The following is a 21,830-nucleotide window of genomic DNA, read 5'->3' on the forward strand; positions in this document are numbered from 1 at the left end:
AGAATATGCAGATGAATTGGTCATACTTATAGAAGGCTTCTGTCTGGGTACTGTATGTAACCTAATGCAGGGGGGACTAAACACTGTATCCAGATAGTGCCGGGAGCAGGAACTATTTGTCAATCCAAACAAGACAGAATTGGTTCTTTTTACTCAAAAGAAGTCAAGGAAGGGGTACTCAGCTCCAAAATTGGAGGGGGTAATACTCTCCTTGTCAGAATCAGTTAAGTTCTTGGGTGTCTATCTGGACAGGAAGCTTAACTGGAAAAGACACATAAATGAAAAGTGTAAGAAGGCAGTAYTGTGCCTACATCAGTGTCYTAGAATTGCCGSTAGTCATTGGGGTGCTACCCCAAAGGTTATCAGATGGATCTATACGACAATAGTCCGCCCCATGCTATGCTATGCAGCTTTAGTGTGGTGGGTTCGGATTCAGGTTGGGGTGACAAGAGTGATGCTCACCCATGTGCACCGTGTGGCCTGCCTGAGCATCACAGGTGCAATTAGAACTACACCCACAACAGCCCTTGAAGTCCTACTGGACCTGACTCCACTGGATCTACACATCCTAGGGGAGGCTGCATCCATCGCGGTGAGGTTACATCAGTCTGGCAGGTGGAAAAGCCTACCTGACTCATAGCATACCAGAATCTGGGACTGGGCAGTTACTGCTGTTCCAGTAACTGCAGGCCCTGGAGACAGAATGGTCAAAAAACACAATTTTGAACCAAGTTTTAAGACAGAGATTGAAGATAGGTCAGCCTGGAGTAATTTCTCTATGGTGGACCTGTCTCCAAATTATTTCTACTGCTTTACAGATGGATCCCTTTTATAAAGGGGTCAGCAGGTGCAGGGGTGCTGATTCTGCACAACCATAGCAAGAGAGAGTAGGCGGTTTTGTAAAGGTATCTCAAGCTGAGATATATGCAATCCACCAGTGTGCGGCATCTCTCAATGAACTTCAGTGTATGCAGAAGGAAATATTCATCCTGACAGATAGCCAAGCTGCTATTAAAGCTCTCCAAGGGCCGCAGTTCACGTCACTACTGACTTGGGTGTGTGCCGAAGCAGTCAACCAACTGGGGAGAGATAATAGTGTTACTGTTAAATGGGTACCAGGACATACTGGCATTTATGGTAATGAGAGAGCTGACTACCTTGCAAGAGCTGGCAGTCAGGCCCACTTTAAAGGACCAGAGCCTGCTATGGGCATTTCAACAACAATCTGCAGGACTGCCCTACAGGCATGGATCAGACTTCAACACTCAATCCGATGGAGGGAGCTGACGGATTGTAGACAGGCACGGGAACTGATAAACAGCCCAAATCATGGATTTGGAAAATCCCTTCTTGCCTTGACAAGGAATACTTTAAGTACACTGGTTGGAGTCCTAACTGGGCACAATCTGCTCAACCGCCATAAAATGGTGATGGGACTCCAAGACAATGGTCTGTGTGATGCCTGCGGCATTGAATCAGAGACCTCTTTGCACTACTTAGGCCAATGCTTGGCTCTGAGTAGTCTAAGGGAAAGAATTCTTGGAGACCCCTTTGTGGATCCCGAGAAGCTTAGAACACTGAGGGTTTCTAACCTGGTGTCCTTCATCCGAGGGACAAAAAGGTTTGATTAAAGCCCAGTATCTTTTGGGGAGAGCAATGGGCCCACTTATTAGGCCCCTGCTCTCCTGGGTTGTACCCATCCCCAATTACCATTACCATTACCATTGCCATGGGAAAAAAACTGACTTTAAAGGATGAGCAAATTTGTGATCTTTACATGCAGTACTCCTGAGATCATATATTTATAACAAGATCTAATTTAGCCTAACTGATTTCTTCTTGTTATTAWAAAGGAGGAGGACGACTACGATGTGATGCAAGACCCAGATTTCCTTCAGAGCGTTTTGGAGAACCTGCCTGGTGTAGATCCCAACAACGAGGCCATCCGCAACGCCATGGGCTCCCTGGCATCCCAGACAGGAAACAAGCCAGACAGCAAAAAGGATGAAGAGAAGAAGAAATGAGAAGAAAAAAAATGAACTATTGCAGATTTATGCAGGGATTTTTTTTTAAATATGAGGTTACTGACGCACTACCCTGCATGATGGCACTCTGACATTTATTACCATCCTCGTCGAGATACACTAAGGCACCGACATAATAAAAGCATATTAAATGACAATTTAGTCTGCAATTTTGACAATTTGAATCGCCCAGAAATACAAATTCTTACAATGTTATCAAATTGCCTTGTATCCTTTTAAATTTACATTTTATCAACCAGGTCTAATTATAAATTTACACATTAAGTAGAGGATTTTGGGATGACAGGTTTTAGACTAGTCACATTCCTGTCATGTTTTTGTGTGTTTTACAATAAAAGCCACATGAAAATGTGTTGTCTTTGGCCTTATTTCTGTTCTCAGACCAGTTGTTGCCAAACTAAAACATGGAGGAAACCGTTAGCATAATAAAAACTTATTTTGAATGCGTTTATATGTATTATATATTTAAGGTGATAGAAATAAACATTCGTGTCTGCGGCATCTTCCATACATTGTTTCAACAGCGTTGCTGCAATTTGATTGGTCGTCGCGGACCACGTGACCGGAAGCGCCGCATTTTCAGCTGAAAACGAGCTAAGGATAGTCGGGAATCGCATATCCAGGTAAACAATKAAAAAAAAAATACCCAAAGAATTAAAGAGAAATCCCCGCCCCAGGCACTCCTATCTGTGATACCGTCGACCTTACGGTCAGCGGGTCGTGGCTGCTGTAAAACCCACACCTAAAAGCTCCTTTTGGTTTTAAAGACGAATTAACATTCGTTAGCTCGTTAGCTGAATGACCCCTCTCCGTGTTGGCTGGAGCTCAGCGGCCAGCAGCCTCTGACGGAAAGGAATATACTGTTAGCTAGATAACGGAGCCCCTTCGATACTAAACGCTGTCTCGGCTGCAGCGGTGGTTTATGAGGCCCCTTGTTATTGAAACTAACATGTACTGAAAGCATAACTGAAGCAACGTTATTCGTTCATGGTTAAATATTCGGAGCCTGTCACTAAAAATATGGGTTTGGCTGCAGAAACGCCGCTGCTAGCAGACTAGCGGGCTAAGTAAATGCTAGTGCAGGATCTTTAAGACCTACCAGCCAGCTTCCGTGATGTCCTGTCAGAGCTTTTGTGATTAATATATGTCCATGTATGATATATCGTTTGCCACTTTTATCTGCATTTAGCTGTTTTTGAACACACTCATGTCTCAAGTTTATTGTCAAAATCACAAGTGTGAAAATTTATGTTTTAACAGGAGTCGATCCCGTTATGGGGGACATGAAGACCCCAGATTTTGATGACCTGTTAGCAGCATTTGATATTCCTGACATAGATGCCAAAGAGGCCATCCAGTCTGCCCCAGATGAAGCAGAAGGACCCCACGGAGCTGCAGGTGCACCTCTGGGGAAGCCGGAAAACGTGGTGGGTGTTGGGTCYTCTCTGAGACCGCCAAGCCCCTTGGACCCCCAGGCGGACACCTCCATCGTGAGTGTGATCGTGAAAAACAAAGTTCGCCACGAGACGGTGGACGGAGGAGAGGGAGACACGGACCAGCATCCTATCGATGTGATCACAGGGGCAGATGTGGGTCCTCGGCTTGGAGCGTGCGCTCCTGGGATGGCGGATTCTGAGGCGCTCAATCACAACGGTTTTGGAGCATCTGGTGTCTCCACGCCGCTCCCCCTCAGCCAGGTTCAGTCCAACGGTGCGCCTTGGTCCATGAACACCCCTAAAGTGTCTGCGGAAGCCGCTGGTGCCAGCACAGCCAAGTCTCACAAGCAGGGTGCCAACATTTTCAACAGACTTAAGCCGCTTGTGGCGCAGGGCTCTGGAGATCCAGTGGGTCGGGCCAGAAAGATGCAGCTTCTGCAGCAGCAGCACCAACAGCAGCAGGATACGGGTCAAGAAAGGGCAGATGGGGTCAAAGCATCATTACCTACGTGCTCCTCTCTATCTGCCGGGTCGCCCCCTCTGGCTGCTGCTGCTGGGCCTGTAGGACTGTCTTTGCCTTTTTTTCCACCTTCCAAGCCCTTGCTTCCAGCTCCACCTTCTGCACCCTCATCACACCCGCTGCACTCCTCTCAGCCTTTTAACGGAGCTCCCAAAAGCAGCGCTGCTGGATCACAGCACCACCAGGCAGAGGAGGAGGATTCTGATGCTGATCTGGGGAGTCCGCTGTTGATCCAAGAGATCCCAGACTCCCCAGCCTGCACTCAGCTGAACCGACGTTACAGGTCCGATTCCGTCTCAGCCCAGTCCACCTCCTCGGCCCCGTCTCAGCCTAAACCTGGCGACACGCCTTCAGAATCATCTCTGACTTCATCAACCCCTCAGTCTGGCTCCACGGAGATTCCACAGGTGGAGGAGAGGAACCCTGAACATGTGATCGAAGAGAGAGATTCACCGGAAAGTCCTGAACCAGAGGTGCCAAACTCAACCGCCCAGGTCACCGCTAAGAGATGCTCCAGCCCCGCCGTGGCCTCCACACCCCCTCCTTCTGAGCTGCGGGAGCCTAAAGATGAGGAGGAGGAGATGGAGGTCGGGAACGGGATCGATAGGGTGGTTGATGGCAAAGCTGACAAGGGAGAAAATACAGAAACAAATGAGGAAAACATGGAGGTGGATGATGGCAAGTCAAAACCCTTATCCACCGAGGAAGGAGGCAAAGGCAACGCTGCACCGGTTCCTTCTGGAGCTCCGTCCCGCCCACTTAAAGTCAGAATAAAAACAATTAAAACCTCCACGGGTGGAATCACCAGAACTGTGACGAGAGTGGCGCCAAAAGGAGGGAAAGGCTCGGACCCGAAAGCTCAAAGTGGGGAACAAAAGGCGCTAGCAAACAAAACCCAAAAATCKGAGGCCTCTCCTGGTCACATGCCTGCGTCACAGAAAGTAAGTGCTCTCAATGCGCTGCCTGTGTCGACGCTGGCAGCCAGCAGTGTCATGCTCGCTGCCGCCACAAAGGTCCAGAACAAAATGGCTTCGTCGGAGAAGGTGAAGGTTTCCGCCGCTGCTGTCAGCATCACTAAATCTGCTGCTCTGCCTGCAACGCCGGCGGTGGCCTCCTCCCCCAAGTTCTCAGTAGCTGCTAGCGGGATAAACGTCCGCACGGCCGCCAACAAATCRGCAAACGGAGGCAGCGGCACCCTCCAGTCCAACAAACCCGCCTCGATCGTCAACAGCACGGGCGCCGTCATCTCCCGGAGCCAGTCGAGCCTGGTGGAGGCGTTCAACAAGATCCTGAACAGCAAGAACCTTTTGCCGAGCTACAAGCCTGACCTCTCAGCTCCCCCGCCCCCCGAGTGGGGCCTGCCGCTCCCCGCCACAGGGTACCGCTGCCTCGAGTGCGGCGACGCCTTCGCCCTGGAGCGCAGCCTGGCGCGACACTACGACCGCCGGTCGCTTCGCATCGAGGTGACCTGCAACCACTGTGCTAAGAGGCTGGCCTTCTTCAACAAGTGCAGCCTGCTGCTGCACGCCAGGGAGCACAAGGAGCGCGGGCTGGTCATGCAGTGCTCACATCTGGTCATGAGGCCGGTCACTGTGGAGCAGATGATCGGGCAGCAAGATATAACGCCAATCGGGGGTGAGTTGAGAAGCAGCTTGTGTTGTATTGTTACTACTAATTTCAAAACTATGAAATTAAACCATTTTGTAGTTAAAATTGGTTACAAATGCACGAAGCGGGCCATGCTCACTGGGAAAATGCTGAGGTTGCGTTTGGAATTGATCAAATTCTCTCCGTTATACAGATGCTCTCAAGTGATTCGTGTTAAACTTTTTTTTAAGATCATAGATGAGTTTTTCATTAAAATCTGTCATAAATTAGATTTTTGTGCTTYTTGAATTTGGACAGTTCAAAGGGCGTTTTACCAGTTGACCTGTGACCCGCATAAAAAAGTACAATATAGTCTATTACAGGGCTATTCAACTGGCGGCCTGCAGGCCACATTAGGCCCACGAGTGACCAAAGTTTGGCCRGCCAATTGGTTCATTCATCTCTRAAGCCCAAACCCCCGGTTTGCTACTTTAATTARTATGAGTTCTTTTAGTTAAACATAGACYTGTTTGYTATCWACAGAAACATCAGYATCTTYYCTAGAAGCTGGTAAAACCATTTCTATAAACACTCAAGACAGTTAAAACTACAAACAGTTGAAGATAAAACTATGAAAGTGAAAATAAAATTGGTTTAAAAATTTAGCAAGTCAGAGATGTCAAAATAATATTTGTGTTAAAAATGAGGCATAATGTGTTCTTTTTGTTTTTGATATTGTTTAATTATCACTACTTTTATAGGGTTCTGTATGTTATATTCATGATTAAATYCAGCAAAATAAACTAATTCAAAGGTAACATATCTTTGTAATAATTGGTTTATTTTCATAACAACTTTAKTTGCTGGATATTCGGCCCCCGAGCTGTTGGCCTGCATTAACTGTGGCTCCCGGAGCAATTTTAATTAAAAAGCCCTTGTCTATGAAATAGGTTACCCTGAACCATATCAGTGCAATTTGAAAAAGTTTGTCGCTTTTCAGATATGAAATGCAGGRACGCACTTAATGTAAACAACACTTTTATTTGCCAATTTTGCCCAACATATCGGTCTGAGTGTAAATATTTACTAATACAGAATCCTCAGACTCCTCCATCCTAAAACACTTTTTTCTCAGATGTCACTAATGTTGACCTACTTTCAGTCACTTTGGCTGTTTTTATAAATATATCAAAAATAATTATTCCCTCAGTTATTACTGATTTATTTTCTGTTGAATCATATTGATTTGTGACACGTGTTTGTCTCTGTTCTCCGCCTTTCGGCTGAACAGGCCTGCTCACCTCTTCGTCCTCTCCTCCAGTCTCCTCTCCTTCCACCACACCTGGGGGTCCCGCCGCCGTGGCCAACTCCAGCCCCATGAAGGACGCGTCGTGTCCCGCGGCAGCCCAGCCTCGAACCGTCCGCCGCGTGCCTCAGGGCCCCCAGGCGCTCATGCCTCTGCCCTGCAAAAAGGCCGAGGGGCTGCAGTACAACAACTTTAAATGTCCAGAGTGCCAAACGCAGTTCTCTGGCAAAACTGAGCTGGTCACTCATTTCCAGCAGATCAGAGGAGCTCCTAACTCGGTGAGCTTCGGAGGAATAYCCCCACGTGTGGAAATACTGAGGGTGGGCTCGAATCTCTTATTATTATTTTGTCTTGCAGACGTGTACTCAGTGCTCGCCTCCCATGATGCTCCCCAACTCGTGTGCCGTGTCCGCCCACCAGAGGATCCACAAACACAAAGCTCCACACGTGTGTCCTGAATGTGGCGGAATCGCGCGACAGGCGAGCTTCCAGACTCACCTGGAGGAGGCCTGTCTGCATTTCGCCAGGCGCATTGGCTACAGGTAAGAAGACTTTTCAAAACTCACATTACTGCGCCAGCAAATGTCTTCAGTTTTATYCATTAGAGTGATAAAAATAAAAATTACTATCTTTACCGTTTGTTTTATAGGAGGCTTTTAACCTGTTATGTTCATTTCTGAGGAACAGCAATAATGTTCCTGGGTCAGTTTGACCCGGGGAATCTTTAATCATGCTATGGTATCAGAAACCAAAAAAATTCCCCAAAATCTGATTAWTAACTCCGTTACTGACAATTTTAATCAATATTTGTGAATTGATGTTTTTTTTTTTTATTTCAGATAAAGGATCAAATCAGTGAGGAATTTTCACTCGTTTTCCTAAAAAAGAAAAAAAGCATGTTACATTTTTATATGTCCAATAAAAAACCATACACACAAAAAACAATGGGCCTCATGCAGGAACATGTTCGTATTCTTATCCTAAATTTCTCTTACTTTTGTACGTACAAAGGGTTCGTACGAACATGTCACGTCAGATTCAACAAACTCTTCTATCTTCAGGAAAAGGGTGTAAATGAATTCCACCTGTTCGTATCCAGCTGCTCGTGCACGCGAGAGGAGATTAGCATAATTACCACCCCAAAAACACCATATAAGGCTGTGTTTCCTGCCTCAGATGCAAGTGTCCATTCATGAAAAATGACAGCAATAATTAAAAAGGAGAACTTTACGAGTTCAGAGATTGAAGTCCGTCTGTCAGAGATCCAGAAAAGAAAATCTGTCATTTTTATCAGGTCAGCTGTGGAATAAAAAAGAGCTGCTAAAAGTATAAACAACTGTGTTAAATCATTTTCATTTATTCAGAAGACACACTGTTGCGCAACGTGTTGCGCCCCCCCAGCGCGGTCTCAAGTGGTCTCAGTTACYGTTCTGAAATAAGCATTTTAAAATGTTTTDAAAATAAGTCTGGCACTTTGGAGAAAATCCAGGACTCGCTGGAGGGATTATGTATCCCCTCTGGCCTGGGAACGTCTCGGAGTCCCCCAGGACGAGCTGGAAGTTGTCGCTGGGGAGAGCGGGGTCTCTCTGCTGCTGCCCCCGCGACCCGATCCTGGATAAGCGGCGGAAAACGGATGAACGGACAATTTATATTGTTAGTCTAAATTATTACATTTAAAATTATAACTCTAATTCAAGCAGAATAGCCTATTGTCAACATAATTGTGGAGTGATTTATTTTCAACTCAAAATATCTTCAAACTAACGAAATTTAAGTTATTAATGAAGAAAACCTGTCTGGATAACAGCAGACTGACTGCTCGTAAAATARACGACAGGTCTGGACCACTCGTGAATTTTGTTCGTATCTGAAAAAAATCTTAAAATACGAAAACATTGGTGAATGCCACAAATTCTCCTAAATCACTCGTACGCACAACTTAAGAACAAATCTGTGCGTACGAACGGTTCTTGCATGAGGCCCAATGATTATTCATTAAATTGATTTTGAATTATTATTATTATTATTTTTGAGTAGTGATGTTTTTAATTGAACTTGAGACACCTAGTCTGTTCTGGGTCAAATTGGCCCGCTAATTAAAAACCAAGACAAATGAGTCATGAAGATTTATACTGAAAATAAACTGAGCAGCAACCTCTGACTACCACAAACCTTCATCCACTGTGACATTAGGGCCTAAAGCAGCGGAAGTTGTTCAACCCACTTGTACCACATTGTCCCAATATCTGCCAACGTGTGTGTGTTTGAGGTGAAATATGTCTCACAGCTGCTGCAAAAATGTAAAATGAACCATTTTCATTTTATATGTAAATTATACATATTAAGACAAATAGAAAAAGTTTCATGCCGAAAAAATACTTTAAACGATTTTTAAAAAAATTTTAAACTTTAAAACGGGTCAATTTGACCCACAACATAACAGGAGGGTTAAACAACACACACGCACACACACACACACACAAAAATATATATATTTTTTTATGTCCCGTGTTGCTTCAAGGTGCTCGAGCTGCCAGGTCGTGTTCGGAGGGTTGAACTCCATCAAGTCCCACATTCAGACGGCTCACTGCGAGATCTTCCACAAGTGTCCCAGCTGCCCCATGGCCTTCAAGTCTTCCCCCAGCGCCCAGAGCCACATCAGCACCCAGCACCCGACACTAACCGGAGGACAGGCCAAGTACGAGAACTTTTCTGCACGCGTTGAGAAGATCTTTAGAGCAGGTTTGATAAACAATTATCTGCTTTTGTTTKTTTTTTAGGATGATCTACAAGTGCGTGATGTGTGATACGGTCTTTACCCAGAAACCCTTGCTGTACATGCACTTTGACACGCATTTAGCCAAGCAAAAAGTGCACGTGTTCAAGTGTCCTGACTGCACTAAACTCTACGCCCAGAAGGGTTCCATGATGGAGCATATTAAGGTGTGTTTTTGGATCATAATATTTCACGTGTCACAGGCTTTAAGTATTTTAATTAATGCAGCATAAATGCACAGTTGACTTTTTGCCTTTATGTGTTGCCCATTCATTGCCTCCTACAATGAATGTGGTGTCAGAAAAGGCAGACAGAGAAACTTGGATCGGCCTTAGCAAGGTTCCTCACCTGTGACCTTGTCCTAAGTTCTGTACAAGGACATTCTTACTGCAGAAAATATATCTGTCTTATAACAAAGTGTTTGTGACCCATCTAATACAAAAAGGAAAAAAAACACATAAGATTTTACTCATTTTGTCACATAACTAGCATAATTTCTTTTGAACTTGGCTCAGCTGAAGGGAAACAGGAAGTGACATCAAAGGGAAACTCTTAAAGAAAGAAAACTCCGTTTGTTTATTGAATCAATATTTTTACTGATAATGACTCAGGTAATCTAAAGAAACATCAGGTTCTTCTGTCTGTGTTATTTTAGCAATGCTCTGTTAACATGCAGACATTCCCCTTTGACATCACTTCCTGTTACTTCACATGTAAATATCTCAAAAACTGTTCAGCTCAGCAGTGTGAAATTATTTTTGAAGTATGTTATCAATGTTATCTTTCCAAAACTGCGTTCAGGTTTATTACAAAAAAAAAAAAAGATGTCACAGACACTTTAAAGTGTAAATGCTGAGTTTGCTGAAGTTGAGTTGTTAAAGATAAAAACAGTAAATTCAAAGAAGTGAAAAGRYGCTAAAAGTTAAATGTAGCAAAATGTTAGTAAAAGAAGTCACAAGGTAGATAAAAGTTGCAAAATATTTTTTCCAAAACCAAACTGTTCGTCAGTAAATATGTTCTTGTCTCAGACCGCTCACAGAAGCATCTCAGCCAAACAGGAGTCTCAGCCCGACGCTTCAAACCCCGCCTCGGCTCCGACCAACTCGTCCACTCCCTCTGGCTCCAAGTCCAAATCCTCTGGAAAGCCCGACACCTCTGACGGTGAGGACTGGGGGCGGGAACAGGAAGAGGAGGAAAACGACGAAGACGACGGAGGGGACGAGGACTARGAAGCCCCGGGAGGTAACTCTGCCGCCGGGGGTGGCAGTCATTCAAGCGCTCCGACTGAGTGGACCTGCGCTCAGTGTCAGACCACCTTCACCGACAACGAGGAGTACCAGAGTCACGTACAGATGGAGCACGGCAAGGTGCAGCATTTTCCCGCTGGTTACACTCAGATTTAATTATCTCAAATTTTGTTTCATTTAAATGTTTCTTCTTTGCTCCAAAGTTCCCCTGTCGTATCTGTGGAGGCACCTTCAGCACGTCGTCCAGCCTGCGACGTCACGAACGTGTCATTCATGAGGGCAACAAGAGAGTCTTCCACTGCCAGTGAGTCAGCACCTTTCATTGTTCAGCTTAAATGTTATTTTAAATTATTCCCCCTCAAAGTTCAGCTGTTAAAAAAACTATTGTTTAAACTTGATTGTGATACACTTTTTGACCACTAGAGGGCACTACTGGAGTTTATATTGTTTTTTAAATCATAGCACTGCAAGAAACAAAGATCAGGATTAATATGAAGTGTTTTTACAGGCTAATCTTCTCAGTGTCAGTATAATATCTTTAAACACGTCTCCCTGTTGTTTCAGGTTTTGCACAGAAGGCAAACGTACGTTTGGCAGTCGGTTCTTGTTGGACAAACACATCCGGCTTCATCACAGAACAGATGGGCAAGTGAGTCTCTAAAGTGCTTTTTCTTGATCATAATTTATCATCCTGATGTGAGGTCATTCAACCCAGCAGTTTTTTTTATTTAAAAACACAGTAATTTTACTTGAAAGGTCAGATATTTTAGTAAACAGTGGTGATTTTAGTTTTATTGCGTGAAAACGGATTCAGCATTTTACCAAATTGCATATAAGTAGGGTTGGCTCATGCGAAAGATGCATGCTATGATGATTTTTGTAAATCTGTTGTATTTCACATTATTTTTGTCTGTAGCTATTTAATTTTTTAGCTAAATATTTGACTCTTTCAGCTTTAAAAGTTAATTAGTTATTCTTTTTTTTTTTTTTACAGAAAATGTAATTTTTTTGTTGTTGTTGTTAAACAGTACAAGGACTCAGTATTTGAAGTGCAGCTGCTCAGCCTCAGTTTGTTTTCCCTCAGGGTCCCCCTCTGACCAGGAAGCGTGCAGCTACAGGAGGAGACGGACCCGGCAGCTCCTCAGAGCAAGACGGTGAAGTTGGCCCRCCTGTAGGCAGGGCAGCTGATGAAGAGGAGAACCCCACGGAAGACGGCAGCGGCCCCGCGAAGAGAACCAGGGCCTCCGTGGCGTCCACGTCGTCGGCACCCGGCGAGTTGGAGGAGGAGGACAACGTGTTCCGCTGCGTCCCCTGCGGTTTCTCCACAGAGGACGGGGCGGAGTTCCAGCAGCACATCCCGCAGCACCGCGGCGACACCGCCTCCTTCCAGTGCCTGCAGTGCGGCGTCTGCTTCGCCTCGGCCGGCTCCCTCGGCAGGCACCGCTTCATCACGCACCGGGTGCGGGACGCGCAGGGCGACGCAGAGCGCGGCGGCCCCTGCGCCCCGGGCTCTCCGGACGCCTCCCTCGCCACCTCCCCCCAGGCGCAGGGCGAGGACGGAGACGGGAACCTGAGCTGCAGGGTGTGCGGGCGGCGTTTCGACAAGGCGACGGACCTCAACACGCACTTCAGGACCCACGGCATGGCCTTCCTCACCGCACACAAGACGGACAAGCCCCAGTAGAGGGGCGGGGTCCAGTCGCCTGAGACTGACGGGGGCGGGGCTGGAGGACATGAATGTTGAAGAGCATTTTTTAAGCAACAAGAAGCATTTTAGTCCCTGTGGCACCTCTTCAGTGCCATTGTTACTGCATGTTTGATCAGAAACACTTCCAAGTAAAAAAACAAAAAACATAAAAACATTTCCATCAGCCATACTGTGTTCAACACATTTACCATCCTCAGTCTGCACTGACTGTAGCCACATGCCTGTTTGTAAAACACAGGCCTCACACTACACTCCTCCATGACATGTAATAATCGCTGCTTGCCTCAAAGTCCATCCTTTTTTTTTTTTGTTTTGTTTGGAGCAGCTTTAACGCCTCTGAAAGCTGATAAGAAAATCGAAGACACGCGAAGCATGAAAGGGAGTGTTCGGGGAGGGAAAAAAAATTGACACTGATTTTAATGTTGCAATGGTATTTATTTATATATAAATATAAAAAATCACATTGTTGCTGTTGGTATGGTGTTAGTGCAGCAGAGACATGAAATGAGAAACTCTGAGTTTGTGTCGTGCGGATAATTTGTGACATTAAGCTAGAGGAAAGAGCGGGGCTTCCTGTCAAGTAGTAAACGAGTTTTGAAATGTAAATACACAAAATTACACTAAGAAAGCGTTCCAGTTTTAGTAACTTGCTATGATAATGTGAATATGTGTAGTATTTGTACCTGTACCGTTCCCTTTTTTCTTCCTAAAACTGGTTCATGGTTAAAAAGAATTGTAAAAAATAATCACCCCCCCTAAGAGTTATCTACACATAATTACAGATGAGGAGGACAAGGGGGTTGTGTTGTCTTAATGTGTATGAAAAACAAAAATGTTTATCTCTTTCAGACGGTTCTTTTGTAACTACAGGATCAGTGCTTGCTGTACTCACTTTTCTTTTATACGTTCAGGCCTTCAGTCACGATGGAGGGCCTACGAGTGGAAAACAAAACAAAAAAAATCTTCTGTTTGTATCTTTTTATATGTCATATCATATTTATATAGCTCAGTAGTGGAAGTTTCACGTCATTTTCTTTTCCATGGTTGTGGTCTGCTTGCTGAAATGCCATACACTTCTGTGCTGTTTGGAAATAAATGTGGAAAAGATACTGAAGGTGCTGTAGTTTGTCATTCGGAGGGCCTTTTGAAGCTCAGTTTTCAGTTTCTAATCTAATCTTTAAAGTTATGCTGAACTGTCTGAAACTATATAAATATAAAGTTTACAATCAAATAGAGATAATGAGCGATAACGCTGCCAAAGAACACAGGAGGGCGTCTTCTGTAGAAATATATTCCAGTAGATTTGACAATGATTGTTTAGCGTACAATATGTTCATGTTTTAAAGTGCAACGGCTGGAAGTTTCCTCCTCTGGTCAGTTAAACGGGTTTTCCACCTTCTGGTTCCACTCCCTCCAGTTCAACTCCTTTCTCCTCGCGTGATTCCTGACCCGAAGTCCGGCTCTCCGAGGAAAGAGGATGGTGGACTTCAACCAGGAGTTCGTAGATGAGAACCCCCAGCACCGCTCCGATGCAGGGGGCAACGATCGGCACCCACCACCAGCCTCCTCCGGCCCTGTTTGCACAGAAAACCTATTCACTCTCAGCTACTACCACGTCACATTTTAGTTCAAAGTCTGCTAAACTYACTGAGTTACAGCCATAGTGGTGGCGGCCATCTTGACTTGAGCTGACCTCAAAMGTTAATGAGTTGTAGAGGCACAGAAAAATTATTRCMTAAAAGTTTCATTAAAATKTATCCAGTGAGTATGAGATATTTTACTGACAGACAGTCGTGGGCATAATTTTGTTAAAGCGGTAATTTGCTAATAGCGGAACTAGATTCTTATTTAGTGGATTAGTTTTTATTGCTAATTTTCAAACTATTTATAAAAAAATTGGTTAAAGAAATGCTTTTATTCCGAAAGGAATAAACTGCAGAGTTGTAAAGTAACTAAGTACAAATACTTCTTTACTGTACTTAAGTAGAATTTTTGGGTATCTGTACTTGAGTAATTATTTTTAGCCTACTTTTTTACTTATATTTTCACACAATTATCTGAATTTCTACTCCTTACAGTTTTAAAAAAGGCAAGAAGAAGAAAGTCGTTACTTTTATTTCCTTTTTGCTTGTTTTCATTCCAGCTTGTTATTATAATAAATAAATACTATCCATATAAATTGTGCCTCTTACATAGAGTGAATTTAATTGTGGTTGAATGAGAAATATAAATATATAAAATTCTGATACCTTATTAGTTTGTACACAAACAAATCATGTCACACTCCAGCAGGACATAATCATTAAAATAAAAGGACTGTACTTAAGAAGTATTTGTATTTCATGAATTATATTATTGCATTTGGCCGCAGCTCTTGGATAGATTTTTATTTTTGGGAAAAGGTTTGAGCAGCCTTGATATATGTATATAAACTGAAACATCTGGACGAGTGCACCCTAAATTTAACAAAAATTACTTATTTTAATACAATATAGTCATTTCTGCATTTTTTGGGGAGGTCACCTTCTAATAAATATTACAGAAAATCTAACTGCTCATTTTAAATCAATACTTTTACTTTTAATCCTTGAGTACAAAACTTATCAGATACTCTAAGACTTTTACTCAAGTAATATTCCTAAAGGAGACTTTAACTTTTACCAAAGTAATTTTTTGGTAAGATACTTGCACTCAAGTATCWATTTGTGGTACTTTATACAACACTGATAAACTGGAAGTATCACAAGTTAGGCAGAGCTAAAACTCTGCTTTGGATTGGCCGATTTGCCACAAATGATACCGCCCACCTTCAAATTAAACCAATAGAAAACTTTAACTGGAAYGAGATGAAGAKGTTAAGCTGAGTGACAGTCAACTTAGCAGTTAGCTTCCCCTAATTTTTAATCTGCTTAGCGGTTTAGCGTTAGRGMAACTAAGACTCTTGWTTAATGGATCAGAGGTTAGTGAAGCTAACTCTTGTTAGCTGTGCCCACTGCTAACAGACATAAGCACTCACAAAATGTGCAAAAACATGAGCGCGGGACAATCAGACAAATGAGCTGCAGGKCGAACTACTCACGTGAAAACCTCTTCTCCCCAGCCGGCGATGTAGGTGAAGAGTCGAGGTCCAAAATCCCTGGCCGGGTTCAGAGGGTAGCCGCAGTTCGAACCCATGGAGATGCCGATCACCAGAACGGACGCTCCAGCCAGGAGCGGCTGCAGATAATCAGGGATGGAGGTGTTCCTCTGGTCCCCGATAGCCAGGATGCACAGCAGCAGGGCGGCAGTGCCGACTGTCTACGAATTTTAAATATTTTACGTAAAAAACTAGTTTCATAAAGTTGCAATATTGTAAGGCCTCGATTTTGAGCCAAGGGCAGCAGAAGAGTTAAATGATTTGTCTGATTCTTGGCTTGTGTTGCAATAAATCAAATTAATTTAAAAAAAAAGGGGTGTGTAACTGACCTGATCAACAATCCCCCCCCACAGGCTGAGGTGATCGGCTGGGTAGGTTGAGAAAATACCCGCTGTGGCGGTGGGACCCGTCACTGTCAGCTGACCCCCGCCAAACATCTGGATGGCATCTGCAAACATTTACACACAGAGACCCAACGGGCAACTTTTCCCAAAAAAACACAAGAACGAGCTCAACCCAACAGCAGCAGTCGYGACGTGAACACGGTTTGTTCAGCTTCTCATGCTGGTACATTTGGTCGTGACTGCAGGGAGGCTCACCGTAGTACTGCAGACCCACTGTGGCTGCAGCCAGAAGGGCTCCGAGAACTTGGAAGAAGGTGTAGAACGGTAGTCGGGTCCACGAACATCTGCCCAGAACACACAGGCTCAGAGTGACCGCGGGGTTCAGGTGCGCACCTTGGAGAACAATAAGTAAATAATGGAGARGATTAAAAGGTTTTGTTATTTATAGCCACAGGATTTAAACAAAAAAAATTACATTTGTGTCTTACCCGAGACTCCACGGGACACAAAGACCCCAAACGTCACCCCTAAAGCGAAACCCAAGTTGATGGAAAGGTACTGGCCATTTTTTTCACCAGACGTGGTCACCTGGGCTGCAGAGCCGCATCCGAACAGCTGCAATTATAAGATGAGGAAAGGTTTCAAGAGTGTAAAAATTAAAAATCATTATAAACTATAACGATGTCCAGAAAACTGTTTTTCTTCATAAATGTGCTGCTTTCTTATTAATCCGAGAAAGAAAACAAGCAAGCGAAGACCCTAAAGACTTCATTTCTGATTAACCTGCTTTATGGTCTGCTCTGTAAATGTTCATCGCGCCGACAGGGGAGACGGTCATTAAGGATAAAACAACTGTCCAACACGCTGTTACTGCCCCTCTTTTACCCACGGTCTGCTTTTAATCAGGCCAAAGTCCACTAACTTTTCTTTTAATAGCAGAAGAGGYAGCGGTTTAATATTAAATGCTGTGACAGCTCGTCAGATACTTACAATCAGGACGTAGACTCCGAGACATTCAGCCATGCACTCCCTGACCAGCCTGTTTTTGATCCGACACCTTCTCAGCAGCCGCTCCATCCTCCAGCTGCGCGTGGTTCAGGTCCAGGTGAGAGATCAGGTCCGTCRGAGCTGCGCAGCTCTGCACCTTCAGCCTCTCTGAGCAGAGTTCGACCCTTCAGGCTGGACTTATTGTTACATCACACAGTTTATTACGAGGCTGAGYAGTTTCACTCCTACAGAGGAGACAGGAGAAACCACTGCAGCCGGATCCAGGTCTGAGACCAGCTCCAGCTGATCGGACTTAACTTTGATTGATGGGCGTTCAACCTGAACCATTTTTTTCCTTCTCTGACTCTTAAAGCAACAGTTCAGATCATTTAGAGTTGAGAGGTTTTGAACAATTAACATCTTACCTGTTGCAGAAAACTCTCCAAACAACCTCCGTTTGAAAAGTTTAATTTTGAGCTAATGGTCCTGGGTTCTGCTCAGCTTAGCTCCTCAATTCAGTCAGAATTAAACCTAATTTCTCTAAACTGGAGTCACTCAGTGACGTATCTACAGCAGGTAAGATATTAATTGTTCATTAAGCGAACTAATGATTCAGTAGAGAAATGCTGCTTTAAGGTTCATCTCATTTGAATCACCTCTTTTTTTCCCCTACCAGTCTGACTCAAATGCAGTCAAACAGCTGTGTAAATATATTAAATCTTTATTCAATTCCTCCCCTCAGTTCCAGCCACGCTCTGTGGGAGGATACAAAAATAAAACATTTTACCTGGAGTCTTGCTTTGTAAGAATCTAATAAATTTTCTGCTTCGTCAACAGATTTACATTTATTTTGGCAAATCAAGGTTCATTTAACAGTCCGTCGACAAATAATCAAACAGAGCCAAAGGGAGACAGCTGTAGGGGAACGAAACCTAAAACCGACAAGTCCTGAATCTGTGTTTTGATCTACATGTTATTTAAATCCTCTGAAGAACTTGGAGAATAAAGAGTGGTCGTCCCGCAGGTCTGAGAAGCGATGAGGACCACCTGGAACAAAAACAGAGTGAAGATATTAAAAACTGGAGGAATTTTATTTTCTACTGAAACACAGCTGATGATGCTGAACSSTTCTGAAGAAGCTGAACTGACCTGGATGCTCAGGTCCAGTGTGGTCCGGTCCCTCTAACGTTCCCGCACCTCCTGACCGGGTCACCGTGGTCTTTTCATTTCCCTGTCCGTCTCTGACCGTCCGCCGCTCCTCCACAGTCTGACACACACAGAGAGAAGGAAATGCATTTTCACACAGTTTGATTTTTTAAAGCTATTTATTTAAAACCTTTAACGTGATCAGTGTTTCCCCTACGTGTATTTGATCGCAGATCAACAAAATCAACGTAAAATAGGGGTCGACACAACCATTGTTTAGATTAAGATCTAGATTAAAGATTTCCGCCGCAGGTGTTCGTCATTGTAAAAATGAACCGGAGAAAAAAAGACCCTGTTAAAGATATCCATGATTAGTTGAAACATTAGACTTTATTAGATAAACATATATTTTAACTGTAAAATAAAGACTGTAAAAACACAGTAGGATGTTCAGTTTTTATGATTTTTAAACTACAAGTTTAAAATATATTACACGGACGGGGCCACTTTATTTACACGCAAAGCATTCTGGGTAAATGATGACGTGGATAGGTCCTCGGTGCGAGGCTGCTAGCGAGCTATATCCACCCTGAAGGTTAATCTTGGACAATATCTGATGATCGACTCTTTTAAATGAAACCAGAGAGCGTTGACGACAGAGAGAAGGTAGAAATGACTCAGTCTGCAACTGAAAATATGGATGGAGGACAACAGAGCTGCTTCATGAAAGAAGAACCTCAGATTAGCCTGTTAGCTTTAGCGTTAGCCCCGATGCTATCATCATATGTATGTATTAGCTCAGCGCTACACGTTCTCCTCTCATCACTGAGGTCCTCCATCCACATGACAGAGAGGGGAATGCAAAAATGACTCAGTCTGCAACTGAAAATATGGATGGAGGACCTCAGTTTAGCTTGTTTGTCGCGCTAGCACCGAGCTAATACATATAAGGCAATATAGCATCGGCGCTAGCATGAAGGCTAACAGGCTAAGCTGAGTTTCTTCCTTTGTATGTATGAATGAATGTAAAATTTATACACAGAACAATATACTTATTAAATTACATTTTAATTTAGATTTTTTTTAAACCAAAATGTTTTGCGGACAACCAGATTTTGTCAGCAGTTGTCAGGTTTGTAACCTGTTGTGTCCTGTTACTCCCCCATGAGAGGCCACCACCACAGTTAAAAAAGATCCTAGGGAAAACCCTGGTGATCAAGAACTCATCTCCAATGTTTTAGCTTCTGATTAGAGTCAAAAATAACTCAGGAACAAATTATATTTAGTTGGATTTTTTATATTTTGTATAAATGTTTTTCCCGTCATGCCTGTGCTTTTATTTATAGAAAGGTACAAAAATGATTCCACAGGAAACGGCCCCTGTTGAGTATTATTTCTCATATTTTGGAAGTGTAATATTACACACATGAAACGTGACCCATCACATCAAACCAAGTCAAATTTGGTCAAAATAACCTAAGAACATTTTCAGATTCTTGACTTTTTAAGCTACCTTTTTTTTTTAAACTGATATCTTGAGCATTTTCCAGTTTGGTTGATTTATTTGTTTAATCACGATAATACATTAATATTTGGTCTGCACCATGAGCACTTTGAGATAATCTTCGTTTCAATGCGATGAGTCACATATTTCATAAATATTTAAATCGTCTCTGAAATGATAAAAACTTCACAGCTAAGGAGCATTAAAGAACAACTCACCCCATCGGGCTTCACCACCTTTGTGACTGTGACCGACTGGAAGAAGGATCTGGTTCTGGGCTGACTTGGCGCCTGGCCTGCAGGTGGAGACAGAATCTGATCCAGGCCTCCGGATGATACAGCAGAGTCCAGATCTAAAGGAGAACAGATTAAACAAAAAAACTGTTTTAAAAGAAAAATATATACATATATATAAAAGAAACAAAAATGTGACCCACCTCTGTCTTCTTTGGGCTCCTCATCTGGAGTTTTCTGTTCCTGTCGCCAAATATCATTAAACTGTTGGAGGAAATGAAAATGATAGTTATAACAGAAGCAAAGTCCTGGTGAGAATAATAATATATTAAAGAAACCTCGAACCTTAGAGAAAGGTCTCCAGCCATGAAAAGGTGATGGAGGGAACTCTGGTGACTCGTACGAAGGCTGGATGTTCCCGGGAGTCTCGCTGTGCGGTTCTCGAGGGTCACCATCAGGCGATTTGAGCATGAAGTCCCTCAGAGGGTTCCCGCTGCTCCCACCTCTCTCAGATCTGCCCTGAGGTGGTAACGGCAGCATGATTCTGGGAGCACCTAAATAAGATGGACAGAACTTAACATCTTTAAGTTGAATTTAACTTTTATTTAACCTGGAAGAAGACACTGTAACCTGATGGGTTAAATTAAGACAGAACAATTCACATTAAAGTCACCAAACTGTTACGTCATCATACCAAAATGAGCAGGATCTGTGTCCCCCTCCCAGCGGCCCAGCTGGGAGAACATCTCTTCCATCTCCCTGAGCACGTCACCAAACATTGCGGGCTCCCGGAACCTCATCCCGTTCGGTCCAAAGCTGAAACCGAACCTCAACGAATCGTCAAAGGGATGCTGCTGGTCTCCTCTGAAGCCGTCGTAAAAGAAACCATCCTCATCCTCATCGTCCTCATCGCGCGTCATGGCGTCGAAGAAGGGGTCCCTAAAAGATAGTTTTCTGCTTTTCAGTTCCTAACGGGTTAACGTTACTTTAATAGACCCTGACAAAGTCAATCTTATTACAGTCGAGTTTAAATAAAAACAACAGCCGTGCTAGCTGAGGGACCCCCTGCGGTTTTCCTGGCAGATAAAAAAAAACTAATCTCGTCCTTGTTTGAAGCTACTCCATTACCTAACTTAACACTTCTGATTCGACAAACTCACCTTCGGCCTCCATAATGACCTCCCGGGACCCCGAAGAAGCCGCGGAACAAATCAAACACACTCATTTAATCGCAGCTTTGCCCGAAAACTAAACCATCACATGAAAGTTTCACAGCTGCTGGCGTGACGCAACAAAACAACAAATGTCAACTGAGTCGTAAAGKGTTCGGTGTGTCGTGAGTTGTCGTTACCTGACGCCACCGTAAAACAGAAAAATGTTGCGCAGAGGAACTTTAACGTTTTTTTTTTTTTTTTTAACGCGCCTGACAAGTCAAGGTTTTTATTTTACAAGTCTAAATAAAAAACGAAGTCATAAATATAAGATGTCATATTTATGACGTGCTGGATAATAATTAATAAATTATAAGATGCTAAAGTCTTGTGATCCTGAGGTTGCGGGTTTGAGTCCGGACCAGGCTGGGATTGCGGTTAAAAATAGCCTCCAAGCCGCGGCGCCAGCACTCAGCTTTGTTGTGCACACAAATACTGTGTATTACGGTAATCACTCTTGCGACGCTGGCAAGATGCTTTCAAAATAAAAGCCTAAACTGAAACAGACTCGAAGCCGTAATTGAACCAATAAAACTCATAGTGTTTCCACAAATTATTTTACCCCCACCCCACCTGTAAATGTGTGTTGCTAAAAAAAAAAAAAAAAAAAAAAAACAAAGAACGAACCATACACAGATTAATCA

General features: G+C 43.6%; 3 protein-coding genes across 4 annotated transcripts; 1 reads left to right on the top strand and 2 right to left on the bottom strand.

Moving 5' to 3' along the window:
• Positions 1-2,533: 2,533 nt before the first annotated feature.
• znf687b (zinc finger protein 687b) lies at positions 2,534-13,734 on the top strand. Of its 2 annotated transcripts, none has more exon segments than XM_014023450.1 (10): positions 2,534-2,668; positions 3,306-5,636; positions 6,880-7,172; positions 7,252-7,436; positions 9,416-9,592; positions 9,675-9,837; positions 10,699-11,037; positions 11,121-11,221; positions 11,482-11,566; positions 12,002-13,734. In XM_014023450.1, coding segments are annotated over 9 exon segments (4,260 nt in total). In that variant the 5' UTR covers positions 2,534-2,668; positions 3,306-3,319; the 3' UTR covers positions 12,602-13,734.
• aqp10b (aquaporin 10b) lies at positions 12,923-17,704 on the bottom strand. Its single transcript, XM_014023455.1, has 6 exons — positions 17,096-17,704; positions 16,594-16,720; positions 16,361-16,498; positions 16,091-16,209; positions 15,705-15,922; positions 12,923-14,199 (listed from the first exon to the last, which is right to left on the bottom strand). Exons 1-6 carry the CDS (start codon positions 17,180-17,182, stop codon positions 14,004-14,006), a joined length of 885 nt encoding a protein of 294 aa, XP_013878909.1. The 5' UTR covers positions 17,183-17,704; the 3' UTR covers positions 12,923-14,003.
• A 211-nt stretch (positions 17,705-17,915) lies between these two features.
• hax1 (HCLS1 associated protein X-1) lies at positions 17,916-21,276 on the bottom strand (the record flags this gene model as incomplete). The annotated part of the gene is given in 7 exon segments (XM_014023454.1): positions 17,916-18,139; positions 18,242-18,359; positions 19,961-20,094; positions 20,179-20,239; positions 20,321-20,529; positions 20,670-20,914; positions 21,136-21,276. Coding segments are annotated over 7 exon segments (906 nt in total). The 3' UTR covers positions 17,916-18,065.
• Positions 21,277-21,830: the final 554 nt, after the last annotated feature.

This window comes from Austrofundulus limnaeus, unplaced genomic scaffold, assembly GCF_001266775.1.
Source record: "Austrofundulus limnaeus strain Quisiro unplaced genomic scaffold, Austrofundulus_limnaeus-1.0 Scaffold370, whole genome shotgun sequence".
Classification (NCBI taxonomy): Eukaryota; Metazoa; Chordata; class Actinopteri; order Cyprinodontiformes; family Rivulidae; genus Austrofundulus; species Austrofundulus limnaeus.